Source organism: Astyanax mexicanus, chromosome 3 (genome assembly GCF_023375975.1).
Source record: "Astyanax mexicanus isolate ESR-SI-001 chromosome 3, AstMex3_surface, whole genome shotgun sequence".
Classification (NCBI taxonomy): domain Eukaryota; kingdom Metazoa; phylum Chordata; class Actinopteri; order Characiformes; family Acestrorhamphidae; genus Astyanax; species Astyanax mexicanus.
This window is the reverse complement of record NC_064410.1, coordinates 30279415-30296882: the sequence shown is the minus strand read 5'-3', so window position 1 is coordinate 30296882 and position 17468 is coordinate 30279415. Positions and strand designations below refer to the sequence as shown.

General features: G+C 36.2%; 1 protein-coding gene across 2 annotated transcripts; it reads right to left on the bottom strand.

Annotated features, from left to right (window-relative positions):
- Positions 1 to 472: 472 nt before the first annotated feature.
- Positions 473 to 16081, bottom strand: styk1a (serine/threonine/tyrosine kinase 1a). 2 transcript variants are annotated; one of them, XM_049476304.1, is made up of 11 exons: positions 15880 to 16081; positions 13020 to 13175; positions 11687 to 11742; positions 9702 to 10034; positions 8208 to 8435; positions 5594 to 5775; positions 5101 to 5181; positions 3873 to 4087; positions 3736 to 3776; positions 3382 to 3478; positions 473 to 2108 (listed from the first exon to the last, which is right to left on the bottom strand). In XM_049476304.1, exons 3-11 carry the CDS (start codon positions 11739 to 11741, stop codon positions 1913 to 1915), a joined length of 1428 nt encoding a protein of 475 aa, XP_049332261.1. In that variant the 5' UTR covers position 11742; positions 13020 to 13175; positions 15880 to 16081; the 3' UTR covers positions 473 to 1912. The 2 variants fall into 2 exon arrangements, with proteins under 2 accessions (XP_049332261.1, XP_007258321.3); XM_007258259.4 differs by lacking the exon at positions 13020 to 13175.
- Positions 16082 to 17468: the final 1387 nt, after the last annotated feature.

Genomic DNA, 17468 nt, shown 5'->3' with positions numbered 1-17468 from the left:
TTCTAATGCATATATTCTAATGAAGACATTTTCCTGAAGACCGAGCTCTTCAAAGAGCACTTAACACGTAACACTTAACACCTCTAACAAACTAATGACTTCTAACCTAATTTTCTTCTTCTCCCCCATTCCTCCCCTATCCCACTATTCCTTTATGCCCTGTATAATTTTTTTCCCCTTGAAATTCTACACCTGCCAAATGCAATGTAATGTAATGCTAATTTAATTAATGTATTGATCTACTGACACAGACATGTGAGCATGCACACATGCAGAATTCTAAAAGGTTGTAAAGCTTTTGAAGGTGCTCCTTTGCGAGTTAAGGAACCATCACTGAAGAGTCTTGAAACAGAATTCAATTAATTAATGCATGACTTACAGCACTAATTCCAATTTGAAGTTAGTACTTTATAATAGTGCTTTGGTATTATACTATTATAATTAGATCTTGAGACAATAATGACACAAACACTGATTAATGACAAAGTTTATTTCCATTCCAAAACATATAAATATGCATATAAATATTATTTTAACGGACGTGACCATGACTGATATCACAGTACAGCTTAGGGTCCCACTACAATATCAGAGAGAAAATTGTAATTATTTACATTTAATTGCATTCTCCCCCATGTGAAGTTTCAGGAATGGTGTATAAAATTATGCCTTAACACAGATGAAGTACAAACTTTGCATCTTGTGACATTTTGGCACTTTGACACGTTGCAAGAGGTTCTACTTCATTTAATGTACACAAAGATGCCTGTTCAAGTTCGTAGATGGGGAAACTGGTTTAGCTTAATCCAACCAGAGCAACAGAAGCCTGTACAATAAGTCCTGGCAGCCAGCTTAACAGGCTTCCAAGTGAACAGTAGATATAAAATACAAAAATGACCACATGTTTACAGTAATCAATGGAGGAAAAAAGAATAGCTAAAGCTTTAGAAATATCCAGTAAATTAGTCGTCAGCATAAATGACAATAGGTATCCCTTCTCTCTTTCACAATTTATTTATATAGTGCCTTTCCTAAAAACTCAAAGTGTTTAACAACACAGGCATAAACAAAAGGTAAAATGCATAAAGACAAGCTTGCATACAAGCACAAGAACAGCGCAGGTAAAAAAAAAAAAACACCTGTACAACAAGTACCTGTGCAGGTGAAAGACATGTACAACAAATAAAAGGACAAAAGTAACATACATAAGGGTATCCAAGTATATTAGCAGCCATAAACTCTTCCCTAAAAAGATAACTTATAAATAAAGATAAAAAAAGACTTTATACTGCCTGCAGCTCGGATATTTCCGTGGAACTGATTTTTTGGTTTAACAAGTTAGCCAGAGCTCGGTGAGCACAAGCATCGGGGCGGGAAATATGGAGTTAAAGGTTCTGAAAGGTAAACCGGTGCAGTGTAGGGCCTTATAAGTAATTAAATATGATACAGGGATGTTTTTATTGTATGTTTTTAGGTATGGGTGAGATATGTTGCAGCTGCATTCTGCACAATCTGCAGTTTGTTAAAGGTACGTGATGGTAGACCAAGTAAGTGCTATATTTTTGAGGTGAAAGAATGGTAACTGGTAACAGGTCCTGGGAGACCCTTGTTGTGTGTGGGTAAGCATCATCCTGCAGAAAATGCCATTTGGAATCCCTGCCATGAACACAACACATGGCTTATGTATTTCTCTGTCCCCTGTGCCTTTAGCCTTGTTATTCCTCTCTGGTGCAGCTTTACTGAGCTTTACTAATACAGACACAGGGAAGTTCCATGAATATCTGTGTTGTTCACTCTCTAAGTTTTGTAAGATGTTGCTTGGTAGTAGCAGCAGAAACATAAGCTGTCCATGTGCAAATCAAGTGCATTAAGAATATAAAGAAGAAGAAGATAAAGAAATCCCAAGATGTTGTTAGACAACTGCATAGTTGTAGGATTCTCCATAGCCTGCTTCTCGCATGTACGTCCCAATGTCCAGTGCCTCAGGCACACGGAGAACCACCGTGTCATTAGCATTTCTCTCACCTGACTTTAGCTTTGAAATCACTTCAGTCAGCGAGAGCCGTTCCTGTGGCCTCCACTGGCAACAGTCCTTCATGATGGAGTATCTGAGAAGTGAGGAAATAATGTAGATATAAAAACTGACTGCAAAACATTATTAATTATTATTAATGTTAAGTCAAAAGTTGCAGGACACCAATTTATTTTAGAAACAAAAGGGAGAAAGATGTATCTGAATTCCCCACTAAATAATGGGTAGAACAACCTATATTTAAGAACATGGAAAATATGGCCATCATCTTGAAAGCCACCATATTCTGTTTCAAAATTAAAAGGGTGTCCTGCGACTTAATTTTTATTTAATACATAAATACACTCATAGACAAAATGAACAACGCAACAAGGGTGCTGTTGGAATCGAATAAAACTTAATATAAATATATACAGCTCCGAGAGGCCACTTAAAAATGATTAGTTTCTTTGATTTTACCTAATTAAAAACCTCTGGAATATAACCAAGAGGAAGATAGAAAGCTGAACTGATTGGATTTTTGCACCAGGAGTGGCATAAAGTTATCCAAAAGCAGTGTGTAAGACTGGTGGAGGAGAACATGCCAAGATGCATAAAAACTGTGGTGAGAAAACAGGGTTATTCCACCAATTATTGATTTCTGAACTATTAAAACTTGTTTTCTTTGCATTATTTAAGGTCTGAAAGCTCTGCATCTATTTTTGTTATTTCAGCCATTTCTCATTTTCTGAAAATAAATGCTCTAAATGACAATGTATTTATTTGGAATTTGGGAGAAACGTTGTTTATAGTTTATAGAATAAAACAACAATATACATTTTACTCAAACATATACCTATAAATAGCAATGAATCAGAGAAACTGATTCAGAAACTGAAGTGGTCTCCTAATTTAATATAATTTTTTTCTCTTTTTGAGAAGAGTTCTTATCCATAAAAAAATTAAGAAAAGTCAGTCAATCTGAAAAAATCAAGAATTTTGAAAGTATCCTTAAGTGCAGTAGCTAAACAATCAAAATGTTATAATGAAACTCACCGTGAGTTACACTACCCAAATGTAGCCTCTAAAAGCCTTTTTATATAAGGCACATGGGAAAGCACTTTTTCACCATCTAGTGGCAAGGAATCATTTACATATCTTCCTGAGAGGAATCTGGGGTACGTATTTTTGTCAATAAGTGTATAATTTCATGGCTTTATTGTACACTGAACAGCAGTACTACAAAATGTTTACAGTGGGTTAAAAACATTATTCTAAAAAGCTTTCTGTTCAGTGGTTATGATAGGGACCAGGTATTTTAATGTCTACTAAATACATACTCATTTTATGAACTATCCAAAATTACGTACAGTGAGTTGGAGCAGTTTGGTGGTCTCCTTAAGGTTTTCCCCCTCTGTAGGTACTGCAAGAGTTCACTTGCCATTATTCTAGGGAACGGAGGATCTCCTTGGGAACAGAAAAAGGGAGAAGTAAAATTAAATTTTAAAGGTTAACCAAATAAGAAATTTATTGTTATTTATTCTAGGACAAGGTCTGAGCAATAATGGATTTCTGTGGTCTGTTTTCTTTTCCTTTAATATTCCAGTACAGACTAATTTACACATAGTGAGCTGCTGTTTCTTTATGAATCTTTTCACAGGAATTCACTGGATACACTTTATTGAAGGCTGGTAAGTTAAAAAAAAAAAAACTTTAACACTTACCTAAAGTTACCATTTCAAACAGCAAGATACCAAATGACCATCTGGAATTGAAAATTAAATTGACATGAAACTTTTATTCCTTCACAACATCAAATTTTCTAAAGCCAATAAATGAGCAATAAACAAGCTCTGCTCACATATCACTGCTGTAACTGACAGGTCGACGTGCTAACACCTCTGGAGCTTGCCACTTCCTCAACTCCATTTCCTCCACTTCCTCCGCTGTGCCAGTCTCTGTACTCATACGGAAAGCTGGGCCTAAACCCCACAGCTTCACTGAGAGATCTCGACCAACCAGGACACTCCGAGCCCCAACGTTACCATGGATGCAGTTCTTACTGTGCAGATACTCCTACATATTTAAAGTTACAATTCAAAGTTAGTGAGGATTATTGTGACCACATTGTAGTATTATAATAGTATGTGATGTCATTTTGTTAAACACAGTCAAAGAATATGAATTAACATTGATGTTGGGAAATTGTTGACCTTAATATCAATTGCGTTTACTATAGGTAAATCTTTTTAACAGGTTAATCTTATTCCACAGACCTACAAGTAAACACATCTTAACTATACTTTTATCTATGAATAGCCTATGTATTGATTTAAGAAACATGATCAAACAAAGGCCTGCCATCAGGGGTGTCAGAAGAATTATTATTTCCTGCATTCTAATGTATTTTAAAAGGTTGTTAAACACCTAATTTTACCTACAAAAGTGACTCAATTAAAAAAAGAGAGTGACTATTTAGAGAGAGATTCAACACTACTGCTCATTCAACTAGTTCACATATTCATCATCCTGTTTTTAAACCCACTGCTATTGCTAATTAAAGTAATGAAACAACAATAATTATTTTAGGAATACCCTACTCTGAATAATAAATAAGGCAAAACTTACTTAAATTTCAATGTTTAATTGAACATTCTTTTAAATAACTTTGGGGGCATATAACAAATAAAAAGGTTTTAGCAAAAGCTGGACATTGTGAGATGGCAATGGGGCTGGTGGTACTGGATTTTTAGTGGTATATGTATTTTCCTATAGATCAGGTGGAATTGATTCCTTCACAAAGCAATAGAAACAGTGCTGGGTAAACCAATATAATATAATAATTATGAAATGTGAAGGAGTCACACCCCCTTTCAGCTTTAGTAGCGGCAATGCCTATGCCATGTGTCAAAAACTGAACAGAAAACCATGAATAGGAAAGTAATTTGAATATCATTTGCATTTTACTGTTTTTTTTATTTATTTATAGGCTCTATTAAGAGTTTCACTAATCATTTTGTCTTTGGTTTTTGCTTTAAAACAGGCCTTTATGCATTTCATTAATTTCTGAGATTTTAGGTAGTACTCACCAGAGCAGAGGCGACCTGTCCTCCCATTGTGAAAATCCGTTTCTCTGTTAGGTCACATGGTAATCCCACAGTGTGGTGGTCCTAAAAAAAATGTATGTAAACCATTTTAATTTAAATATATATCAACCTACAGCATACATGACAGTAAAACATTTTTTTATACAGTAGGAAGTGTGTCTCGCTAAAACACATATTTCAGAAATAGTTTGTTACTATTTGGTTCTTGCAAAATAGAGTTTTTATCATTTTATCAGGCACATCCTCATATGGGACCTATATGGATAGCCCATCTGAGAACCAGAAATGTTTGTGCACAGGTTCCATGTTGGCCAGTGATAGGACCAGGAGGGGTTTTACATGGGTCCATTATCTGAAATAATACACTGCACATGGGCCTACATGGGGACCATGTGAGATTGAGGTGAGCTGTTATCAAGAGGCCCGTTTGGGAAATCCAACTAGTGACAAAGTGTTCAGGAATTGTATGAAGCACCTGTCTGCATCTCCATAAGAACGCCAGCAGGTCTCTGTTTTCCAGGTCTTCTATCACTGTGATCAGTGGTGAACTCACAGTCACCACACCCAGCAGGGCAGGCAGGCATGGATGAGGTCCAAGCTCTGAGAGGAAGCGAGCAAAGCCCAGAAACGACTGCCGCTCTCTGGCATTTGCTGTTTCTGCAAATGGAGAAATTACAAATGACAAAACGCTGCATACCCTGGAAAAAAAAAACATTTTATTGGACGTATGATTTATACATCTACATACTGAGCTATATGACCCATGAAAAGTGTTTCTTTCTATTTAACTAAGTTTTCAAAATTACAGTTTTTGTTAAGAGCAAACACTGTACTTAAATAAACAATATATTATTTGGCGTACAGCCAGAGGTATTCAAACCATAGACTGTATATAGCTGGACAGAGCATCGTCTCTCAAAAGTGAAGCCACCACAGGTCGGGCGCCCCATGCTGTTTGGTTTCAGAAAGCTGTGTAACCCCACCCATCCCCATAGGTTTCAATGGCAAAACAGACAACTTTCAATCACATTTTTTTTCAATATACTGTAATTCTACCTCCATTATTTAAATGCAACAGCTAGTGTAACCTCTGCTTATATTGTCATATTTTATATCACCATATAATTCGTTTTTAAAAACGTTATTGAGCTCTATTCAAAAAAGGTGTGGTTATTGTAAAAGGGCTGGTTATGGGCGGGACCAATAACAGACCGTCAGCTCCGCTCCACCCCGCTCTGCAGTCTGTGACCGCGAGGCAGCCCTCCGGGGCGGGTTTATTTAAATGAGTAGGCTGTCTCTCCACAGTCTTTCTCCCTACTCTGGTCTCTACTGCGCAGACTCGGCTTTCAGGATCACCAACATGGCGAAAGATTTTGGCTTCATTTTCAATGAATGAATGGGAACGACGACACAGCGTCCATCTTTTTTTACAGTATCTGATTCAAACTGTGACAATGGAATTGCAGTCGGACATAAAAATATAAAAATAGATAAAATAAAAACATTTAACAACTCTTTTTATTTTTGTTATCTAATTATTTCAGATTTTACAATAGTTACAATAGTTATTTGTTGCTTTATTTAATTTTTATGATGATAAATGGCCAATGTTTTGTCACGTGAGTAATTTAGCACGTTGTCAACTTGCGATAGGTTAAAATTATAGACCCCATTCACTCTCATTTTGGCCTTTTTAAGCTAAAAGATGGCCGAAATGGAAACTGCCTTATTGCGTGCGCTTGCGCAGTAAAGTGAAGCCAGGACAGGAGCAGCAGAGGTGGGAGGCGACATAGAAATCTTGTATCTTATATCTTATACGTGTATAATGTTTATGGGAGGCGAGGCCGGGTAACTGCCCAAACCCCGCCCACATGTCTAAGACCCAGTCCACCCGCACGCGCACAGCCAACGTCTCAATCACCACATCACCACACTCCTTTAAATATCACTAAATAACACCTATAAAACACATTAACTGTAAAGAAAAACACTGGGGGTATTTACATAGGAGGAGGCTTGCAGAATGTACAGAATCCAACTTCCAAAAAAATACTGGATGTGTAATTTTAGATTAGAAAATTAAGTAATCTCCCATTCAAATAAATAGAAATAGGCGGGGTTAAAAGTTGTACTGGAGCCACCAGAGGGCGTAAGAGACGTAGTGGCTTCACTCTTCAACCGCTGTCGTCCTGTCCATACTTATATACAGTGTGTTAAATATGGTTACTGGAACTGCACCCAGAGCAACAACATTTAAATTACCATCCAGCTGGACGAGCCTATAGACACAAAACAGCACATCCTGACATGAGTAAGCTAAATATAAAATAAGGTAGCGAGAGAGAGAGAAAAAATAATATGGTTCATTGCTGCTTTTTCTTTTTAGCACTGAAATGCTATTTAGGTTTTTAAGGACTGTTTTGTGAGTGCATTTCTGTTATTGTGTGCTAATTAGAAGCTGATTTTACTTCATTTTTTGAGCCAAATTCAAGGACAAATTGTATAACTTGAGCTGAGTTTTTAGACATATGATATAGCTTGTAGTTTACATCTTGACACACGTTTTAGTTGGGGGGAGGGCAGATTCTCAAAAAAGTGCCAAGTGGGTCTCAGGTTGAAAAGGTTTAAATATCATTATTGCACAAACTGTGTTTGCTTGTTTACAACCTAACAACCTAAAATTTATAAAATAAATAAATAAATATAAAAAAGTAATAATGTAAGTTTTCACTATTTATTGATCAACCTAAAGTAGATAGATAAATATTTACACAGTTTATTGTTGTGCATGTTTTTTCTATTGGGTAGGACAGTAAGATAAGCTAAATGTTTTTTTAATTGTAGTAGTCCTTTATTTCATGAATAAATATTTACAATAAATTCCAGCACTATAAATACATAATTTCATATTAGTTTAAAATAGTGTATAAATCTAAATTTGTCCAATGTCAAATTTATTGATATCCCCCTCTCTCTCTCTCTCTCTCTCTCTCTCTCTCTCTCTCTCTCTCTCTCTCTCTCAATCTGTCTCTCTCTCTCTTTGTCTCTGTCTCTCTCTCTCTCTCTGTAGTAAATAGAGTCAGTCTTACCGCTCAGAACTCGTAGGACCACAGGTCTGCGGTCCATGCTGGCTCTGTACAGAGTCACGTTATTATTGGGCTTCACCGCAAAGGATAGAGGCAGCGGGGTGATGAGCTGGAAGGAGCCCTGCTGCCTCTCTGTGGTCAGCGGCGGTACTGCAGGCTGAGGGCGCCGGTTCAGGGTTTGCTCAGTCATAGGGACAGCCTCAAACTCCAGCGGGTTAAACTCTGGAGGAGCTGTGGGGAAGTGAGGAAGAGAGTGAGGAGTGATACGGTAAAAATATTGTATTATACTATATAAATACATTTTCACAATACAGACATGTACTGGAATATTTTGACACACATAATAAATAGACCAGTAGCAGAAAATTCTAATTAAAACTGCTATTTAACCCCTATTGTGACACCAAAAAAACAAACAAAAAAGCACAGGTGCACCGGATTATAAAGCACACAATCAATAACTGTTCCTTTTCTTGTCTATTTTTATAAATAAGGCACACTGGATTATAAAGTGCATTTTAAGCAACAATAGTAAGGAACTTCTTATTCAGCAGGTGTAGCTGAGTGATGGTGGGGGTCGTAAACAAAACTGTAATCTTTTCTTTTAAAGTCAAACGAGCGCAGAATGTTAATCTTCACAGATTTCTCTGCTGAAAACTGTTTATTTGGGTGAGTAAAACGCTTCCGTTTATTTACAGTAAGCTTAGATTCCCAAGTTTCTCCAGCACTATACCTAGAGCATTAGCGGCTAACTGCTAGCACTTAGCCGCTAATAGCACCAGACAGAAACAAAAAAAAAACAGTAGTTTTAGCTTTCTGTCTGTCTTAATTGTTCTTGTTAAATTGTTTAAAAAGTGGTATTTCAGTTACTCAGTTCTGTATGCTAACTAGGCTAATGATAACCAGCTTTGTAATGGCCAGGCTGAGAGTTAAACATTTTTTACATTTTTTAAAACAAATGTGTACACAATGTCCACCTAGTCTGTTATCCTGTAAATAAACAGAACTCTGCATTAGATTGATTTGTTTTGAAAACCCTGACAAAGCTTGGTTACAGTACGAAAGCAACAGTGTACAATATTCCCCACCGCATGTATGAGTTCAAAGTATAATCATGCCCTAAACCATGGGTCACCAGTCTTATACACAAAGTTACACACCTGATTCTACTTGTTTAATCAGCTAAACTCTAATTATACTGGGTGTGCTTCTGTTTGGTTGGAATGAAAGCATGCAGTCACACTGGCTCTTTACGGATTACATTGATGACCCCTGTCCTAAACAATAAAGCCAGGTCAATAGGAGAAAAAATGTCTTTCATCCTGTTTATGATAATTACATTGGCTCTTGACCCCTTGACCAATACAGAATGAAGCTTTGTCCAACTTTACGTTTGTTAAACTCACCCTTATGCAGTTTCAGGGATAATAAAACAACAGCAGCCTGATTTTAAACATAATTACACACACAGACACTCACACACAAACACAAACTTACCATCAATGCCCTGCAGGTGCTGCCTGCTTGTGCGGTGGTGTCTGCTGCTTTGATGCTGAGTGTTGCTGTGGTGGTGTGTGTTGCTGTGATTGTGTGTGTTGCTTTGATGCTGAGTGTTGCTGTGGTGGTGTGTGTTGCTGTGATGGTGTGTGTTGCTTTGATGGTGTGTGTTGCTTTGATGCTGTCGTGTGTGATGATGACTGTATGTTTTATCTGTGTCGTCCTCGTTTTTGGCACAAAGGCGCAAACAACACAATGCTAAAAGTGTGCCCAGGGTAATTGCCAGTAGCAGCGCAGGAACCACAATGACCTCTTGTTCATATACCCATGCCACTGAGAGAGAGAGAGAGAGAGAGAGAGAGAGAGATTCAATAAACACTAATTTAAGTTTCATTAAGTCATTGAAACTTAATTTCATTGAGTCAAAAAAGTAAATTAGTTCAGTCATATTGAATGTAGTCTGGTTTAATACAAAGTAATAGACTCCATCATCCAATCAGGAACAGTTCCACATCTTACACCTGTAGCAGCATTAGCTGTTATTTTGAACAAAATGCTGTCCGTTTGAAATATGCTAATGTAGAAATGCCAAAGAGCAAGAGAGTTACTTGTAATGGAAGTAAAGTTAACATGCTGCATTAAGCTGTTCGCTTGTTTGTTTGGCGATGTTTTAGTCTCTAAATCAAGGCGATAGAGATATGCTTGCATCATGCAATTAATGTTTAACAAACAGCTGCATTGGTTTCAGGTAGTAGTCGCGGTTTAAATAAACACACTAAACTTTAGTAGGTGATTCAAAGTCTAAGAGAAACTGCAAAATATATTAATAATAATTATTCTTAATTACCAGCCACAAATTTTTTTTCACAGCCTGTTGGAGCAATTAAGAGTCTTATGTATATTCCTTTCATAAATAAAATGCTTTGTTTGAATGAACATTGATTGAATTTGTGTATATTTATTGCTTTTATAATAGGACGTGCTTTGTCGTTGGTTTCAGACTCATGCTGTAAGCACAATAGCAACAACAATAGTGATAATATTCAAAACAATTGTTAAATAAGTAAAACATAAATGTAATTATTTAAAAGAAAAAAACTCTTTATATCAGAATGTGTGTATCGGAATCACAACTGCACTGAAAATATCGAGATCGGCCCATCACTGCTTGCAACTAGTGGCCCTACATTCTAAACACTCAAGGCAATGGGCAGTTTCAAAAAGACAGCGCTTATCCGTATACTGCTGTCATTTCAAGAGCTTGCCTTGAAAACACAAATGCTGTGCCAGGACCAACTGCATTGGCAGATTTATCTATGATTGAAAATGTGTGAGATGCTATTGGACGTGCCACCAACACTTTACACCACCACAAAAACTGCAGGGACTGTGAGAATATTCAAACTGAATGGGATGGAATCCCTACAACTCCATGTCGAGACATTATGCTACTTCTGTATACCATATCAATCTAAATGATAATAAATAATTTATTGTTCTTGGTAACCTATATTTTTCTTTAGTATAGTATTTGACATTTCATTCTGGGTGCAACTATTTTTACAACAATTTTTTTGACAAGGATTTTATACTTTAGGGGCACTGAAGACACATTACTTTCTGTAGAATAGCCCAACTATCTTTCAGAAGTTGAAAGTAAAGAAGACATGACAGGTGACAGTTTTTTTGACCTAGAAAACTTATACACATCATTAAAATCGATACGCAATTCTTGTAAGAAATTTGTAAAAGGGTGTGAATGGAATGGTACAGAGTGAGACAATAAAACAGAAATAGAATTAATTAAAATAGCAACAGGATCATACTTATATAACTTAATATATTCTGTTTTTGTTTATTAGTGAATAGAACACATAATCATATTAAATTATACATTATTAAGCAGATCTTAGTTCGTTTCTGATTTGATCAAAAAATCAAATGATAGAAAACAACAATATGAGAACAGAGAAAGTGCTACTTACCACACAGTCTGTCGGAGAGATCACACAGGCTGGTCACATTAGATGAATTAGACATGCTGTGTGAAGAAAACAAGTGTCAGTATCACCAGCTGATAATGAGATTGTGCCACAAATGTCTAAGCAACCTCTGCCAAATACTGCATTATAATTAGATACAGGCATTGTCCAGACATTGTTTTTTATGTGTGTTGTAATGACACCGCTGGCACAGACAAGGCAAGCACAGGCAGTATGGCAGGCATTTGGGAGCCCTCTCTGAAAAAGCCAGGTGTAAAAGCTTGGAGAGACTGCACATAGCACGCATTGATCTAACACTGCTGCGGCTTAGGCCTGACGCTCCGGCTTTTACAAGGGCCCTCAGACACGCAACTGTCCTACAGTGCATAATTAAATTTGCTGGGCTGAACACGAATTTCATTTTCTCTAAGCTTTAAAAGATGTTTAAACAGTTGCACTTGATATTTTTGTTGCTTGGGAAATTAACAGAAATGAAAAAAATGAGATTTGCAAATGCTGATGCAGTACCAGCACTTGTACAAAGTTTACAATGCAGTCAGCAGTTTTGGAAAAGAGAGTAATCATTTGTGGATTGTCAAATGTATTTAAAACTCAAAGTTCCTTTTTATTTTAAAGTTATTGAATCATGAAGAAATATCTTTATTAATTAAATCTGTGAATTTTGTTTTGTAAACGAAGATACAAGGTCTTGCATGACAGCAACAAAAGTCAATGGATAGTCGACGTAGTGTGAATGTTTAATTTGGGTGTGAGGGTATAAGAGGAATATGAATTGGCTTGATACTGATGATAATGTGATGTGTATAATACTGTAATTGTAATAAAGCCATTGTGGTATGCAAGACAAATTTTAGAGAACTCTGATAATAAAAGTGTATTGTAGCACAGAAACAGTGCAAACTATGTAGCTTGTTAATGTCCCTAAAAACATTCTATGCTGATTAGGGTTGCATGATATATATCGTTTAAGCATTGTCATTGCGATGTGTGCATGCGCAATAGTCACATTGCAGGATGTTCAGTGTCACTTAAAGCAATTGAATTAAACACTCCATGTTTTGATTCTTGACACAGGAAGTAGATACACAGCGATGTCTCTGTGTCTGTGTGAGTGACGGGCTGCTGCTGCCTGGGAAGTGCGAGGAGGAGGGGGGCGCATGGGCAGGGGGGCTGGATAAAACACAAGGTAGCCTCCATCCACATGGTTGGGCATGTGTCGAAAGCTGTGCACCTCAGTCCAGCACAGCTTTGTGCAAATATTTTCAGTTACAGCTGAATTCACACTTTTAATTTCAGAAAAAACACTCTTATTTACCTTTTAAAAAGCCATTACAGTGCCTGATTAAAGGGCCGATTACTGTTGTTTTGCTGTTTTCCTCAGGTTTTGAGTGCTCAGCGCAGACTCAGCCCTTGATTGGTCCAGACGCGAGACAGCACGTTGGTGGGGGAGGGGCAGGTGAAGTCATGGGCCCTGCATTGTTTAATATTGCGATATATATCGTCGAAAAAAAAGAACATTTGCAATGTAAAATATTTCCTAGATCATGCAGCCCTAATGCTGACTAAGTAACCAGGATTCGTGTAACATTAATGGGTATCACAGCAAATGTTCCCATGTGTCTTCTCACTCACCTAAAATTACATACCAAAATCTAATCCAGTCAGTTGAATGACTCATGTTTCCAATATAGCAGGGTTTGATGTTCATGCCACTGTTCTCGCTATTGTTCAAAGAATCTACCAGCAACACGCCTTTGATACATTACCTATTGTATCAACAAAGAAAATTATGTAATAGATACAACTATGTGTCAAACCAGGCCTCTGTTAGTTGTTCAAACGTTGCTTAATTTGAGTGATCTAATCTGATTTAATCTACCTAACTTTCAACATCTCTAAACCATTTTATTTGCACCTTTCCATTGTACCACATGGGTGGTACATGGGCTAGGTGGGTTTCAGGTAGTCATGGATTCTGAATGGATTTGTGGCAATGTGTGTTTTTACTGGGACCCAGATGAGCTTCCCTAATGGGCCTGATCTGTATGGCACACATTGATCTCACATTCCTCTAGGCTTCATCATCATCTTGATTAACCATGCTTTAATCTTTAATCCAGTACCAGTCAAAAGTTTGAAAACACCTTGTCATTCAATGTTTATCTTGATTTCATTATAACATTTATTTTCTACATTGTAGATTCATATTTAATTCAGTAGATTTAGACTGGCCTCCACAATTCCCTGACCTAAACCCAATTAAAATGTGTGATTTGGGAAGAGCTGGAGCACAGTGTGAAGAAAAGCAGGAACTCTGGGAACTTAGTTGAATCTACCTCATAATGCCACTGTGTGAAAATCTGTCATCAAAGCTAAATGTGACTACTTAGAATAATCTAAAGTATAAAACATATTCTGTTTTTTTTTATTATTTTTAATTTTTAATTATTTTTTGATGATGTATAGCTGCATAGCTTTAATCATAAAAAAAGAAAACACATTAAATAAGAAATTGCTGTTTTTTTGACTGATACGGTATGTGTGTCAGTGTTTGGGCTCATCATTTTCAGTGATAGGCCCAAGAGGATCTAAACCTAGCCCCCATCTTGGTTCTACACTGCTGAGAATAAAGTTGACTGTAACAATGAAATGCGCCAATTTGTGAAGCTTAGCTGGGTTCCAGTAAACACAGCTACAAACCTACTCAGAACACATGCCCACCTGAACCCCACCTAGCCCACGTAACACCTTTGTGATCCCCACATGAGTATGTTACCTGGGTGGATATAGGAAACAAAATGAAGAGGATAATAAGCACTATGACGCTATTTTGTGATACTTTGCCAGTACATTTGAAAGTGACTCATTAAATTTGCCTATCAAATGAGAGAGCTACAAGCTAGTGGTTTGATATCACATGCTTGTAAAACTGTAGACCATTTTTTGTTCTGATGTTTTAGCCGGTAACAGCACATTTATTATCAGCTTTGAATGACAAATGATTGTGTCTTTACAAGTTTTTCTAGTTTCTATCTGTTTTAAGAGGCCAAAGACATACATTGCACATTATAGTATGTGCAACTAATTTGGTTTCACGTTATTTAAATGATCGAAACCACTATCTGTATACAGTGAAACATGTTACATCATCATCTTTTTACTTAGCATACCGAAAGGCATTCCAAGCTTGTTTTACTGCCACACCTCTCACCTGTGCTGCACAGTCATTCTGAGACACATTATTAAAAATCTCCTTTACAGTTCTTCCATAACCTGTTTGTCTGCATTGTTCCTTTAAGCACATGCTGTCACTATGACATTGTGTTGTGTGTTCACTCAGTAAATTACTGTACAGAAGAACTACTGAATAGAAACTCACAAAAACTACACATGCTATAGATAATACATGGAGTCAGAAGGGAACATTAATAGATCGAAGCTGATGAGGAAAAATATGTATGGAGAATTACATTTACATTTACATTTAAGTTATTTAGCAGACGCTCTTATCCAGAGCGACTTACAACAGTGCATTTAAGATCAAAGTTCAAGATCAAATGGGATCAAGATCAAATGGGACAGTTTAAATGTACAAGATTTATTTTCTTGTGTAAGGAAAACAGAAAAAAGCAATACAGAAATGGACTACATTATTGTTAAAGGGATATTCTGTGCTATCTAATTTTTTTATTATTTCCCATACAGGGATTAAGCCATAGACAATATTTATCTTTAACCAGACTGAATCCCCTTTTTTTGGAAAACTGCCCCATAATAAGTAATGCTATAATTAATTACATTATCAGCTAATTATACAATACATGGACAGAATTTTTTTAAGTTTTAACTGAGCCAGGAGAGCCAATATATATTTATATTTAAGATATTTAAACTCTTTCTTTAACTGTAATGCCTGAATATTTTTAATAATTAAAACATCATTGCTATTTAAAAGTTATCCAGTTATTTTGAATTACATAAGTGACATATGATGGTTTAAAAAAATGAAAATAATAGTTGTTAGTTAATAATGATTTTTAGATGCAAAGCTAGGGCACATTATCAGTAATGTTAACTGAGGTCATTGTGTGTTTTAGGTATTTTGTATAAAGTTAGACACCCTCGCTCAGTGTGTTTGCGTGTGTGTGAAATGGCAGAATCAGAAGTGAACTTACTTGGCAGGCTCTGTAGTAAAGAAGCACACTGCAGACTTGTCTTCTTATCCTGATTTACTGTAAGCCTTGGATTGGTTCATAATATTAAAGTCCAGTGTGAAATCCATGCTGCAGTAGTATCTGTGTAGCCTTTCTCTCTAATACTCACTATCTTGTGTTTTGAAAGCCTTTCTAGTTGTCACATATTTTCCTCTCGCAGTGTAAGCCCTGCCCATGCCTTTGCTTCCTCCTCACCACACCTGCCTTATCTGATTGGATCACACACACAGGAGTCTGTTTGGAATTTCACTTTTTTTTTTTTTGTGTATCTTAGAATATTATGAATGACTTTAAATCTACATGGATGAGCCTCCATCAAGCCATTAAGATGGTGTAAGGCTATGCGTGGTGGAGATCAGATTCATTTATTTATAGGTTTCACCTGTCAACACTGATCTGACCTGGAACTGTCAAGATGAACCAAACAATTTGCATCTAACACCCCATGCTCCCTCTGTTTTTGTTAAAATCATTAAATATATACAGAGTGAAATAAGCCCGTCATAGTCAGTCAGATCATGCTGGGTTATTTGTTGTTCACAACAAAATTGACAGTGTTTAATCAACTAAATAAAATATGGTTCCATTCACTACAGTGGAAAAACTCCTCCACAAGAGGTAATATTACAACGCGTAAGTTTTTCACTGTATGGAGTCATATACAGCACTGGAAGAAATTAAGAGACCACTTCAGTTTCTGAATCATTTTTTTCTGATTTGGCTATATATATGTTTGAGTAAAATGAACATTGTTGTTTTATTCTATAAACTACAGACAATATTTCTCCCAAATTCCAAATAAATATATTGTCATTTAGAGTTTTGTTTTTTTTTTTTTTTTACAGAAAATGGAAAAAATAACTGAAATAACAAAATAACGGAAATAACAAAAAATGCAGAGCTTTCAGACTTCAAATAATGCAAAGAAAACAAGTTCATATTCATAAAGATTTAAGAGTTCAGAAATCAATATTTGGTTGAATAACCCTGTGTTCTTATTACAGTTTTCATGCATCTCTGCATGTTCTCCTCCACCAGTCCTACACACTGCTTTTGGATAACTTTATGCCTCTCCTGGTGCAACAATTCTAGCAGTTCAGCTTGGTTTGATGGCTTGTGATCATCCATCTTCCTCTTGATTATATTCCAGAGGTTTTTAATTAGCTAAAATTAAAGAAACCCATCATTTTTAAGTGGTCTCCTTTTTTCCAGAGCTGTATGACTTTATGCAAAAGTATTTACCCATTTTGACTTACAAAAGTGTTAATTTAAAATTATACTGTTTTTATTCTTACCACTCCCTACAGTGTTTTTTTAAATTGACTCATTTTATTTGTGGACTTGCGCATTGCTATTTTGTTATTAAAAATATAATATTTAGTACATATAGTAAACAAAAGAAACATGTTGCACTTGTTTAATTTAACCAAAAATGGAAGGTTCAGGACAACAGGCTGTACAAATTGAGAGACTGTAAAATAAATTAACAAACTTAATTTAGAATAGGAGAGTATTAAAGAGTGCCAAAGAAACATAAAATGTATCTCTAA

Coding starts and splice junctions, on each gene's coding strand:
- styk1a (XM_049476304.1), bottom strand. CDS start 11,741: ATGTCTAATTCATCTAATGTGACCAGCCTGTGTGATCTCTCCGACAGA. Junction 5,776..8,207: donor GGTCCTACGAGTTCTGAGCG/GTAAGACTGACT, acceptor CTCCATTTGCAG/AAACAGCAAATGCCAGAGAG. Junction 4,088..5,100: donor GACAGGTCGCCTCTGCTCTG/GTGAGTACTACC, acceptor TTAAATATGTAG/GAGTATCTGCACAGTAAGAA.